We start from the raw sequence: 13,716 nt of genomic DNA on the forward strand, positions 1-13,716 counted from the left end.
GGGGGGGGGAATTTGTGAGTCTGTGTGTATGTGAGTCTGTGTGTGTGAGTCTGTGAGTCTGTGTGCATGTGTGTGAGTCTGTGTGTGTGAGTCTGTGAGTCTGTGTGCATGTGTGTGAGAACTGTGTGTGGGGGAATGTGTGAGTCTGTGTGTGTGAGTCTGTGTGCATGTGTGAGAACTGTGTGTGTGGGAATGTGTGAGAACTGTGTGTGTGTGAGTCTGTGAGTCTGTGCGCATGTGTGTGAGAACTGTGTGTGTGCTTTCATGAGTACAACGCGGCCTCCAAACACAGGATTGTCTCCCCAGCGTGTGACAATGGCACCTGTGCACACATGTTCACATGGCTCTTCTCACATGTAACAACAGGTACAAAATGCCTTCTGTCCCAAAGTAAGAGGCCTAGAGACAGACCCCTGGCTGGCTTCGGGCACCCTGCTGAGGAGGGACCAGGCCCTTAACCCCCCGCACCTGCTCCTCACCTCTGGCCTCAGACTCCATTGAGATAGGGAGGCTCCCAGCCAAGTATGGGAGCCCATGTCCTGCTCTAGGGCCCTCCCACCTGAATCCCATCATGGGTGAGGCTCCTGATGGGACCAGGCAAGTTCCCTGGCCCAACACAGGCCAGAGTCAGGAAGGCTTGGAGGTACCCCCTTCACCCCTAGTATGGGGGCCAGCTGGAACCCCAGGAACAGGCAGTTCCCAGCGTCTGAGTGAGCCGGTGGGTACCAAGCATTCCCATTTTTCAGTGTGTCACTGTTTACAAAGCACTTTTAAAGCCGTTTTCTGCTGCAAGCTTCACAGCAGCCAATGAAGTAGGTGGGCCCATTGGCCCCATTTTACAGTGGGAAAAAGCAAGGCCCAGGAAGGCCAAGTGCAAACCCAGAGTGCAGCAGCTGGTGCATAACCGAGCTGCCCCCAGCCCAGCATTCCTGCCTTCACAGAGGCCCCTCCCTGTACCCTTAGCTAAAAGAGAAGGCCACCAAAGGGAAGGCCACTCCCCTGCGGGAAAATGGCCCCAGGACACAACCTCCACCAGCAGAGATACAGCCACCAGAGCTGGGGACACCAAGGGCCAGGGCTGGGGCTGGAGTCAAACGGTGCAGGCACCCTTTGAGCCATTCCAAGGAGAGATGCCGCAACGCCAGAGCCCTGGGGACACCGCAGCCTCCTGGCTGGCATCGGGGCTTGGGGACCTTTGGACCCTGAGACATGAAGATGCCCCCAGCATGTCTGGGTGCTCGTGACAGGCCAGGGCTTCCCACAGCTACTCTCCTCTCAGCCCTAACCCGCCTGGACAGCTGCAGGCAGTGAGGTGGGGAAGCGGCTCTGACAACTGCACGACCCTGACTGGCCCAGCCGATGCGACTCTAAAAGCCAGCATTGGGACATGGGAAAGTCATGGACTCTGTAGTTCGAATTCCAGTCTGCCACTTACCAACTGGGCGATCTTGGACTAGTTCCGTAAGCCTCAGTTTCCTCATCTGTAAACTGGGTACAACAGTACCTCATAGAGGCTTATAAGGATGCAATGCATCAATGCACACAGAGCTTGAGTACAATCCTGGCATATAGTATAGTAAGTACTCAATAAACAATAATAACAGCAACAACTATTATTATTATTATTACCAGAAGTTCAAGACCAGCCTGGCCAACATGGTGAAACCTCATCTCTACTAAAAATATTATTATTATTATTATTATTATTATTATTATTATTATTACCAGCAAGAAACAATGCGAGGTAGGAGCCAATGGGGATAAGGGTCTTGCCAGAGGCCTGCATGGGCATCAATCTCTCTACCCCTCAATCCTCTTGCATAGGCTATTTGTTCACTAATTCATTCATTTATTCATCTACAAATATTATTGAGCATCTCCTGTGCATCCGGCTCTGTGCAAAACACTGGGGATACAGAGACCAAGGCAGGAGTCCCTGCCCTCAAGGATCTGACCAGCTAACAGGAGACCTGTTAGAGAACACAAGTAAACAAGCACCAAAGACCGGGCATGGTGGCTCATGCCTGTAATCCCAGCACTTCGGGAGGCCAAGGTGGGTGGATCACCTGAGGCCAGAAGTTCAAGACCAGCCTGGCCAACATGGTGAAACCTCATCTCTACTAAAAGTATAAAAATTAGCCGGGTGGGGTGGCATGCACCTGTAATCCCAGCTACTCAGGAGGCTGAGGCAGGAGAATCGCTTGAACCTGGGAGGCAGAGGTTGCAGTGAGCCGAGATCACACCATTGCACTCCAGCCTGGGTGACAGAGCAAGACTCCATCTCAAAAAAAAAAAAAAAGGCACCTGAAATATTTACACATTTTGAAATACTGAGTGCAACGCGGGGATCAGCAAGTGCCTCGGGCACAATACAGTCTGCACTAGGAGGACATCCCCTTGGCTGGGCAGGCAGAGAGGGTCTCTCTAAGGACGTGAGGTCTCATCTGAGAATCTGAGACCTGAATGAGGGATGGAGCCAACCAGGCAGAGAAAAAAGGGAAGAGGGTCCCAGGCCGAGCGGATGGCAGGGCAAAGGCAAGAGGAAAAGACAGGCCTGAGAGCGTGGGGCTCCCACTGGAGCAGGGCAGCAGGCCCACTGTCCCAGGCTGGGTGAGGGTCTGGGTGGATCATGCTCCTCGAAGACCCAGAGCTCCCCACCTCCAGCAGGGAATGAAGGGACCTGGGGGCCCAGGGGCTGGCAATGGCCTTCCTGGTCACTCTGTCACCACCAGTTCAGAGGGGTTTTCCCTGCAGTGACCAGGCGGCAAATTCAGCTCAACCTGACAAAACTGATTGAACATCTGCTCTGTGTGTGTGTGTGTCTGTGTGTGTGTGTGTGTGTGAGAGAGAGAGAGAATTGATTGAACATCTACTGTGTGTGTGTGTGTGTGTGAAATTGATTGAACTACTCTGTGTGTGTGTGTGAAATTGAACATCTGCTCTGTGTGTGTGTGTCTGTGTGTGAAATTGAACAACTACTGTGTCGGTGTGTGTATGTGAAATTGAACATCTACTCTGTGTGTGTGTGTGAAACTGATTGAACATCTACTGTGTGTGTCCATGTGCACATGTGCTGTGTGTGCCTGTGAACACAGATGTGCACAGCCCTGTGGAGGGGAGCTTTGGAGCAATGCAGACCTAGTTTGATTTCTGCTTGGCCACCCACAAATGAACATCTCTCAGGGTCTCATCTATAAAAATAGGGGTTCCTTGCTGTGCCCACCTCAAAAGATCACTGCAATCATTACATCGGGTTTATTCAGAGACTACCTATGGACTGAACACCTACTATGTGCCAGACACTGTTCTAAGTGCTGAGGACACAGCAGTGAACAAAACAGTGGAAAATCCCTGCCCTGGTGGATCTGCCATAACAGTCAGGGTGTGATGGGGAGACAGACAAGAGACAAGCTAAGCTAGTGATTATGTGAATACTAGACGGTCATGAGAGGTGTGGAGACAGACAGATACAGGAGGGCTGGGACCGGAAGCCTTGGTGGGGTGTGTGGTACCTAGGGAGGATTCAGCGGTTCTCATGAGAAGATATTTGAGTCAATGTTTGAAAGAAGGGAGTCAGCCCACCGTGTGGGACCTGAGGAGGAGTGTTGCAGGCAAAGGGGCATCCAGCCGCAGGTCAGCGAGGGGGTCCATGAGACAGCCACGAGGACCACAGAGGCCTCCCTGAGGACTTGGGCTGTTTCTCCCGTGCACTGGAGAGCCACACAGGAGCAGAGAGGTGAGCATAACTCTCACCTCTCCAGGTCCTCAAGTGCATCTTGAACCCCAGGCCAGATGCATTTGGAAATTCAGAAGGTTTCAGATTGTAGAAGGAAATACTGTGTACATACTGTGTGCTCTTAACACACGCAGTGAGGCCTGGGGCAGCGCCCTGCGTTCAACACATTCCTGTTTCTGCAGTGAAACATGAATTTGCACACTTAGAGGGATGTAAAGACAGCAAACACCCTCCCACCAAATGCATTAGAACAAGACTTTTAGATTTTGGATTTTGAATTGCAGATAAGAGATTGTGGGCCTGGATCACTTCCTCTATAACTGCCACTATCACCGCGACCAGCATCATCATCATCAACATATACCTTTCAAGGCCTGACTTTCATGGTGTCCAGAGAGACCCTAATACTCCTCTCCGGGGGACAGATACGGTAGGAATAGCGTAGGAAATGGGTGGTGGCAGTCTGCACAGACGACAAGGGTCCCAGGCACTGCCACAGAGGCATCTGGAATGAACCCTCCCTCCTTCTGGCCCCAGTTTCCCCCAACTGCACTCCAGAGCAAGCAGGCTCTGGGGCCTCCCTGGGGTAGACTCCCACAGGCCCTGTCAGGCGATGGAGACAGGGTTTCTCTCCTGACTCTACCACCAGCTAGCTGTGTGACCTTGGGCAAGTCACTCAGCCTCTCTGAACCTCGGTTTCCTGATCTGAAAATGGGGGTGAGCATGGTCCCTTCTTCACAGGGCTGTGGGTGGAAAGAAGGAGCCCAGTGCATGAGAGAGCTTTGGGGTAGGTAAAGCTCTAAACAAAACCAAAGGCTTGTCCCTGTGACGGCAGAGACACCGTATATGGTGCGAAACTCATGCAAGAGCAGACCACTAGCGCGAGAGAGAAATAACAATTCCAACAGCAAAGGCCATTCTGCCCACGACCCACTGTCCGCTCACTGGGACAGGCCCTGGGGGAGCCAGATTAGAGACCTGAATCTGCTGTTCCTTCCTGCGGGCTCCATTCCCAGGCCTCTCCTGGTTTCAGCCCAGTGTGATTCTGTATGTATTTTGCACATAAAAGCCGCCTAATCATAAACCAATCATTTCATCTGTGCGCAACCCAAGAAAGGGAATTTTGGTCCTTTACGATCTTCGTTTCCCTAAAGCCCTGACACGGCTCCAACTCCACAGATGACTGTCGTTTCAGAAACAGAGGGGCTTCTGGCCTTTCAACTCAGCCAACATGGAAGATTCAAGAAAGATCCAGAATCCTCCCCCAAACACAGGCAGAGCTACTGTATTTGATGGACATCAATGGCTATAGCTATGGGAAGGTCTGTGGACTATTAGAAGCAACCATGTTTACGGGAAAAAGGGAACACCTGACTTGCAAACGACACTAAATCAGTCATAGGTTTCTTATTTGTGAAACAAACTGGTGAGAGCGCCCTGTCCTCTGAGGCTCCAGGAGGAAATGGGGTCTTCGGTGAAAAATCCTCATCCTGGGGTCTGCACAGGGTAAGGATGCTGTCATTTTGTTATCATCGGTCATGATCACAGGCCCCTCCCTGTGAATCCGGGTGCCTGCGGAACCCTAAGCAGGCCACACCCTTGCCTCCATTTCCCAGGGTTCAGGGGCGTCAGAGGCAAATCCCGAAGGGTCCACGCAGGACCTAGGAGTGAGCCAGAGGCGAGGGCCAGGAGGGCAGGTCACAAAGCCAGCCGCCCTGGGCTGAATTCTGGCCATGCCGAGCTCTCACTCCCGTGCACCACGACGACCTCCTCCTCTGTAAACTGGGACCCATCATGGAAGACAACAATATTCATCTGTAATTCCAAAGCCCAAAAAACATTTGTAAGTTTCTGGCAAATGCATTTGGTGCAAATCCTGACCTGAACGAATGGGAGGCTATTTATAATCTTGACGCATCCCACTTAGTGTGAAATTGCATATGTTTCGCTGCAGACACTGCCATGTGTTTGAGGCCCGGGCTCTCTAGACACATGGCGACTGTAGGGTGCCAGCAAGGCGTTGACAAAACAGAAGGCAAGGGCCACCGCCACTGCCTGGGGCCGCCAGAGGCGCAGCCAGTGGAACCAGGATGTCCTATTTTTCAAAAACGCCTGGATCTTGAAATTTGTTTAAAAAGCAAAACAAAATTAAAAGAAACCTCTTTTTTTAAAAATTGGCTCAAAATTTTAAACACTGTGCAGCGCAAATAAAACTCATGGGACGCCGTCATGAGAGCCAAAGTGAGAATTACCCTGGATACCTTGGGCGCAAGAGGAATGAGAGGGATGGGGAGGCGGCTATAAATGTCTTGGAGCTGCTTTCGAATCCTCACCAAGACCTCAGGGCAGGCAGGGCCAAAAATATTGTCTCTGCCAATGCAAAGACAAGAGACGGGGGCTCCTGGGGTGTGATAAACCTTGTAACTTCTTTAGCCCTGAGTTTTGCCTGGGTTTGCCCAGTCCAGGCCCTAAATTGTGAGAGCTCCAAGGGGAGGTGGGCAGGAGAAGGAAGGGGTCTTCAGAGAATTCTCATCCGTAGCCCCAGTTGCTCGGGGTGAGGCGTGGCTGGTGGATAAGGAAACGGCATAGTGCTTCCAGGCCTCGGGAGGCCTCCTGGTCTTGAATGTCAGGGATTCTGTCCACAGCTTTGGCAACAGCAGGAGCCTCAGGCTTCTTGAGGCTAGAAAGGATAGTGCAGGAGTAAGCTGTAGATTCCCCAGAGGGGATCAGGGAGACCCTGAACACAGACTGCAGGGCTCAGGGGAAGGAGGGTGCTGGTCTGACCCCTGTGAGAAACAACTAAAAAATGAAAATAGGTTGTGGACCCTCAAAACCTCAATGTTCATTCCGCTCCCTAGATTATAAGTGAAAAACAAACAAGCAAACAAACAAACAAAAAAACCCTGAACACATTCATGGACAGGCAGAAAGAATATACACTACACACTCAGGTAGCTTCCAAGTCAGCTGCCCATCTCACTGCCCTTCTCCAACAGCCGCTGAAATCCATCAGGAGCTAAAGATTAGAGATCGTAGGTGTTTGAACCAGGGGGAAGGTGAGGGATTGTGGAATCTAACTTCCTTACTTTACAGATTAAGAAACTGAGCCCAGAGAGGTTGAGTGGCTTGCCAAGGTCACACAGCACATTCATAGCTAAGTCTTCCCACTGCATGTTTTACTGACTGAACGGTATCACAGATTCATTCCCGTTGATCAGGATTGCACACCAGGGCCATGCAGGAATCAATGAAACCTGGGGCAGGCCATCATGGGCTTCCTGCTGGAGTGAAGGGAGGCAGTTTGGGTCTCACTGGCAAAAGCTCAGACTCGGTGCCAGACGGCTAGGGTGGAGTTTGGGCCCCAGCACTCATTAGCTGCTTGGACAAGTCATTTAACCCTTCTCAGTTTCCTGGTCTGTAAAATCGGGACCAAAATAATCGTACCTACTTCATAGCATTGTGGTGAGGACTGGGAGAGTTAACATGTAAAAGACCCAAAAGAGTGAAAACTGTTAAAATGTTGGTGATGGTGACAGTGATGGTGATGATGTTGACGGTGATGATGATGATGATGGTGATGGTGATGGTGATGGTGACGGTGATGGTGATGATGGTGACAGTGATGATGATGGTAACAGTAATGGTGGTCATGATGGTGACGATGATGGTGATGATGATGGTGATGATGATGGTGACAGTGATGGTGATGATGGCGACAGTGATGATAGTGATGGTGACAGTGATGGTGATGATGATGGTGACGGTGATGGTGATGGTAACGGTAATGGTGGTGATGATGGTGACGGTGATGGTGATGATGATGGTGACGGTGATGGTGATAATGATGGTGACAGTGATGGTGATGATGGTGACAGTGATGGTGATGACGGTGATGGTGATGATGATGATGGTGACAGTGATGGTGATGATGATGGTAACAGTAATGATGATGATGATGGTGACAGTGATGGTGATGATGACGGTAACGGTGATGGTGATGGTGATGATGATGCTAACAGTGATGGTGATGGTGATGGTGATGGTGACAATGATGATGATGGTGACGGGGATGATGATGGTGACAGTGATAGAGATGGAAGGAGAAGAGAGGAAGTGCTGCTCATCTGGGGACCAGACAGGCACCCGGAGGAAGGTTCCAGGGCGACACTATAGAACGCATAAATATCTTTTTTTTTTTTTTTTTTTTTTGAGACGGAGTCATGCTCTGTCGCCCAGGCTGGAGTGCAGTGGCCGGATCTCAGCTCACTGCAAGTTCCGCCTCCCGGGTTCACGCCATTCTCTGGCCTCAGCCTCCCGAGTAGCTGGGACTACAGGCGCCCGCCACCTCGCCCGGCGAGTTTTTTGTATTTCTTAATAGAGACGGGGTTTCACCGTGTTAGCCAGGATGATCTCGATCTCCTGACCTCGTGATCCGCCCGTCTCGGCCTCCCAAAGTGCCGGGATTACAGGCTTGAGCCACCGCGCCCGGCCATAAATATCTTTTTTATTAAAGCATTTGTTAGAGCATTTTTTTAAAGAATTTCAATTGGTTTTCCAGCTTGTTCAGTCTTCCCCAAGAACGTTCTCTGAGAAAGGCCTAGGCTATTCTGTGTGGAATTTGCCATGATTGTCAGGCCCGGTCCCTGTCCCCAGGCCTTCAGGGTCTGACTGCACGAGCGCTTCCAGGTCAGATCCAGGTGGTGTCCATCTCTGCATCTCCAAACCTGGCACTCTGGAGGAGCAACTGGGTGGCTGGGAGCAGAGAGCATGGGTTTTGGAGTCAGACACATGGTTCGACTCCACCTGCCTGCCGTATCACCCGGGACAGGGCATTTGCCCTCTCCTGACATTTATACCAGGAGTGTGCTCAACTCTCGTGATGGGGCTGTGTGGAAGACTAACAACAATATCTATGATGAACATCCCGAGGGCTAAGTATGCAGCAGGTGCTCAATAGTTGGCAGCTGCTGTTAATAATGAACATTGAGTATGATGACTCAGGAAATAGAGATGTTCCTTGACCTACAGTGGGGTTACCTCTCAATAAACCCATTGTAAGCTGAAAACATCCTAAGTCAAAAATCATCTAATACCCCAATAAACCCACTGCAAACTTGAAAAGTCGTAAGTTGAACCACCCTAAGTCTGGACCATCTGTGCAAAGTTTCCAAGTTAGAAGAAAGAAGTGGTGAGCCCCATGGTCTGGCTCTCTGTACTCCTGGACAGGGAATCTTCCCACTGGGAAAGCTCCCCGAGGGTCTGCCGCCCTGGGCACAGCTTCCCCCAGCCCAGCCTACTCTGCAGACCAGTAGCACCAGCTCTGAGCACCGAACACAGGCCAGGAAGGCACTGGGCTAAGCCCTTTACACCGATTAACTCATCTCGTCTTCACAACAGCTCGAGAAGGCTAGTCCCATGCTCATCCTCATGCTATGAGTGAGGAAATCAAGGCTCGGAGGCACAGAGACAGGACAGACGTGCTCCCCAGACTCTATAGGCAGGAAATGGCAGAGCTGATACTCAGAACTGGAGCAGTAGAAAATTATTGGTGACTGAAAACCCATCCTATACTGTGTAGCACTGAAGGACAGATCTGCAGACTCCCACTCCCCCAGGCGGCACTTCAAGCTGCCTTAGCCCTCGAGACTTAGCCAGAGGGATGACTCTTTCAAGGCAGACTGCCCTGCTTCTAATGGGCAGCTGGGATGAGAGGGAGGTGGGAATGAGAGGTCAGGAGCGAGAGGTGAGGGCAGAGCAAAAGGGCCTCCCTCCCGATCTTTCTTGCTGGCTGGACATCTCCCCAATGGCCTCCTGCGGCTGCCCTGCCCACTGCAATAAATCAGATGATTGATTGGGCGTGGTGGCTCATGCCTGTAATCCCAGCACTTTGGGAGGCTGAGGCAGGTGGATCACCTGAGGTCAGGAGTTCAAGACCAGCCTGGCCAACATAGTGAAACCCCGTCTCTACTAAAAGTACAAAAATTAGCTGGGCATGGTGGTGCATGTCTGTAGTCCCAGCTACTTGGGAGGTTGAGGCAGGAGAATTGCTTGAACCAGGGAAGTAGAGGTTATAGTGAGTCAAATTCATGGCACTGCATTCCAACCTGGGCAAGAGAGCAAGACTCTGTCTCAAAAAATAAAAATAAAAAATTGATCAGATGCTTGACAACTGGGCCATCCCTTTCCACCCAGGCCAGACCTCTGCACACTTCCCTGTTGATGAGAATAACCTTCCCCTTCCAAGGCCCGTGACTCCTAGAGCAACAGCTGTGAAAGGATCTTGCAGATTCAAGGGAAACTTAACACAGGGTCATGATGACTTCATCATGAAAAGTCTTGATTTGGGGGCAAGGATGAACTGTGGGGCACATCACCCCTTAAAATTCAACCACCAGCTTGAGAACACTCAAGCAAGAACAGCTTTTTCAAAGCACACCTATTTTTTAAGAGATGGGGTCTTGCTATGTTGTCCAGGCTGGACTCGAACTCCTCGGCTCAAGTGAGCCTCCTGCCTCAGCCTGCTGAGTAGGTAGGACTACAGCCTTGAGCCCCTGGCCCAGCTCAACACACCTATTTTTTAACACCCAGCAACAATTTCTCACAAACAATTTGAACACAGCCTTTCACTATTAATATATAATAGTGAAAGTTATATTATATTAATATATAATAGTCAACAGTCTCCTTGACCCAGTGCCATAAATCCAAGAGTAAACCCAAGTCAGACAGATGGAAATCAAAATACTCTACCTACACCCTAACTGATCATGCTAGGTAGTGAATACAGAGGTTAAGCTTTGAAGTCACGTGAGCTTGCTATTCCACCTTGTCCCCACCCAAATTAAACCTCTTCCCCAGCCACAGATGAGCTGGCCAGCTGCTGCTCTGCTGAGAGCCCTGCAGTGGGCCACTTTGCCCCCGCTCCACAGTGAGACAGGGCTACAAGGAGGCAGAGCTTCCACGTGGTCCACACGGAGGAAGGCTGGTTCCCTACAGACCCCTGTTCCCTGACCTGTCGCCTCGGCTCCCTTGCCAACTAGCTGGCTACACTACTGTGGGCAGGTCCTGCCATCTCTTTGAGCTTCGTCTTCTCCAGAAATGGGCAGCTGTTAAAGATAAGTGGCTGTCAGTCTTACTCTGCCTTGGGAATGCTGGAAAGTAGCAAATGTTCTCTTGGGTTCCCTTTCTTGCTCATTTCTTGCTCATTTCTTTCTTTCTTTCTTTTTTTTTTCTTTTAAAGACAGAATCTCACTCTCTCACCCAGGCTGGAGTGCAGTGGTGCAATCTCAGCTCACTGCAGCCTCCACCTTCCAGGTTCAAGCAATTCTCCTGCCTCAGCCTCCCGAGGAGCTGGGATTACAGGCATGCACCATCACGCCGAGCTAATTTTTATCATTTTTAGTAGAGACAGGGTTTCACCATATTGACTGGGCCAGTCTCAAACTCCTGACCTCAAGTGATCCGCCCACCTCGGCCTCCCAAAGTGCTTGGATTACAGCCATGAGCCACGGCGCCTGGCTCTTTTCTGGCTCATTTCTCCATTCTCTAGAACTAAGGAGCTCAAATGTTTTTGAGAGGAAGCAATACACAGGACATTTTTACATTGCAACCCCCAACACACAAAAAGTGGTCCTCACCCTCACAATGTATAGTGCATTCTGACATTCTTTTTTATTTTATCTTTATGGTTTTCAGACAGTGTCTTACTCTGTCACCCAGGCTAGAGTGCTGTGGCATAATCATAGCCCACTGCAGGGTCCAACTCCTGGGCTCAAGCAGTCCTCCCACCTTGGCCCCGCTACGTGCTGGGATTACAGTCATAAGCCACCGTGCATGGCCTCTCTATTCTATTCCATTTCATTTTTTAAAAAAAATTGATGGCCCGAGTGCCATGGCTCACACCTGTAATCCCAGCACTTCAGGAAGCTGAGGCATGAGGATCACTTGAGCCCAGAGTTCAAAACCAGCCTGGACAACATAGTGAGACCCTGTCTTGTAAAAAAATTAGCCAGGCACGGTGGCTCATGCCTGTAATCCTAGCTACTCAAGAGGCTGAGGTGGGAGGAGCCTTTTGAGCCAGGGAGGTTGAGGCTGCAGTGAGCTGTGATCGTGCCACTGCACACTAGCCTGGGTGAGGAGAGTGAGATTCTGCCTCAAAAAGTAATAATAATAATTGATGGTTACATTATTACAAAGGTTAGCATGAGGGAATTTGAGGTAGGGAGTAATGGAACTGGCATATACCTTGATTGTGATGGTGGTCACACACATCTATATATGTGACATTCACGGAATCATGCAGTAAAGAAAAATCAACTTCCTGTATGTTCATTTTAAAAGCAATGGGTTTTTAAGAAGAAAAAAATCGATGGTTGCAACCCACTAAATAGAATTCATATCACTCAGGGGTTCCAACCTGGAGTACGAAAATCCCTGTCCCTAAAACCCATGAGTGTGGATAGGGGGAGGCAGAAAGGGCCATTGCTCAGGCTGTGGGCGGGTGAGCTGGGGAGAAGGGAGAGGGTGGTTGGCTTCACTTCCTGACCCTCCTCTCTCCTTTCTGCAGTTGCTTCCTGCCTCGGACGGCTCAGCTGGGATGACCCAGGTAAGGAAGAGCCACATGGAGAAAGGCCTGGGGCAGGGGGAGAGTGGGGCTGTGGTTTTGTCAGACCATAGGGGACCTCTCGATGAAGCCATTGCTTCTGCCAGAGTGAACCCCACCCTACAGAGAGGGTGAACCCCAGCATATACACAGGCACATAGATGCAGACACTGCACATTTAAGATGCTCACATGCAGATGGGTGCCCTCGATAGCCGTAAATCACCCACAAATGCCAGATCTCATGATAATTATTACTATGACCCACTCACCATGCACAGGAAACATTCCAGCTCATAAATGCACCTTGCAAAGTCCTATTTCCTACCCAATCCTGACAGACACTCCATGGTCAAAGATGTTTAGAGCGGAGTCTGCGGAGAGAGGCTGCAGACTGATTGTGAGGTGTGTGGAATGTCCAGCCTTAGAGGTTGGACTTTAGTCGGAGAGACTGTTTCCCAAATAGGGTTCCATGGAGCATGCTGGAGAAAGAGCAGGCAACACCACATCTCCCACTGGAGACTGACGGTGTCCACCAGCCTAGTAAAGGCTCTGAGAAATCCTGCAGCGAAGAAATTATTACACTTTTTAACTCAGCAGTTTGCACCCTCATTTCACCACAGACCTCTCCTTCACATTGACTGGGATAACATGGGGCTGACTATATCTGGGGTGAATTGTAGCTGAAGGGTCTTGAGATGCCACTGTGCAGCCAGAGGGAGTGACAGGGGCCTTAGCAGGGCCTAAGCACGACCTGGACCCTGCACTGACATCCTGGCTCCAAGCTTTGGCACACTGCTTGACCTCCTTGAGCCCCAGTTTCCCCAGCTGTGAAATGGGCAGAAAATCTCTTGCCTGGTGAAGCTGCAACGACCCAGCTTGCTGGGCAGACAGCCTGCAAAGCGCCCCACCAATGTCAGGTGCTGAGACGCGCTCGCTCTGCCTCTAACTAGCCAAGCGTCTTTGGCAAGCCCTGGCCCTCAGCTTTGGCCCCAGACTGTCCTCGTCGGAAGAAAAGGGCAGCCTGACCCGTGGTTCCCGACCAGGGAAAACCTCCCCTCAGAATCACTTGGAAGAGCCTTTCACATTTCTAAAAATGTCTTGAATCCGTAACACACTCATCCAGCTCAAAAATTCTAAAAAATATATAAAGATCTATAGTGAATAGTCTCACTTCCATCTCTATTCCCGTCTATCCCAGTCACCCCCACGTCGGCCCCAACACCCCAGGTAATGACCACGTTTATTTGTTTCTTATATATTCTTCAAGAAGCTCTTTATGCACAAACACACACACACCTCACACACACACCCCACACACACCACACACAACACACACACACCCCACACACACACCACACATACACCCTACACACACC

The 13,716-nt window shown here is 50.5% G+C and overlaps 1 protein-coding gene across 1 annotated transcript in view; it reads left to right on the forward strand.

The window, feature by feature from the left end:
• CD5 (CD5 molecule) overlaps positions 1–13,716 on the forward strand; it is a 29,330-nt gene that overhangs the window by 2,232 nt on the left and 13,382 nt on the right. The window contains exon 2 of the mRNA XM_011971102.1: positions 12,303–12,341. Within this exon, the coding sequence (XP_011826492.1) occupies positions 12,303–12,341 (39 nt within the window). The remainder of the gene's footprint in view (positions 1–12,302; positions 12,342–13,716) is intronic.

Source organism: Mandrillus leucophaeus, unplaced genomic scaffold (genome assembly GCF_000951045.1).
Source record: "Mandrillus leucophaeus isolate KB7577 unplaced genomic scaffold, Mleu.le_1.0 Scaffold986, whole genome shotgun sequence".
Lineage (NCBI taxonomy): Eukaryota > Metazoa > Chordata > Mammalia > Primates > Cercopithecidae > Mandrillus > Mandrillus leucophaeus.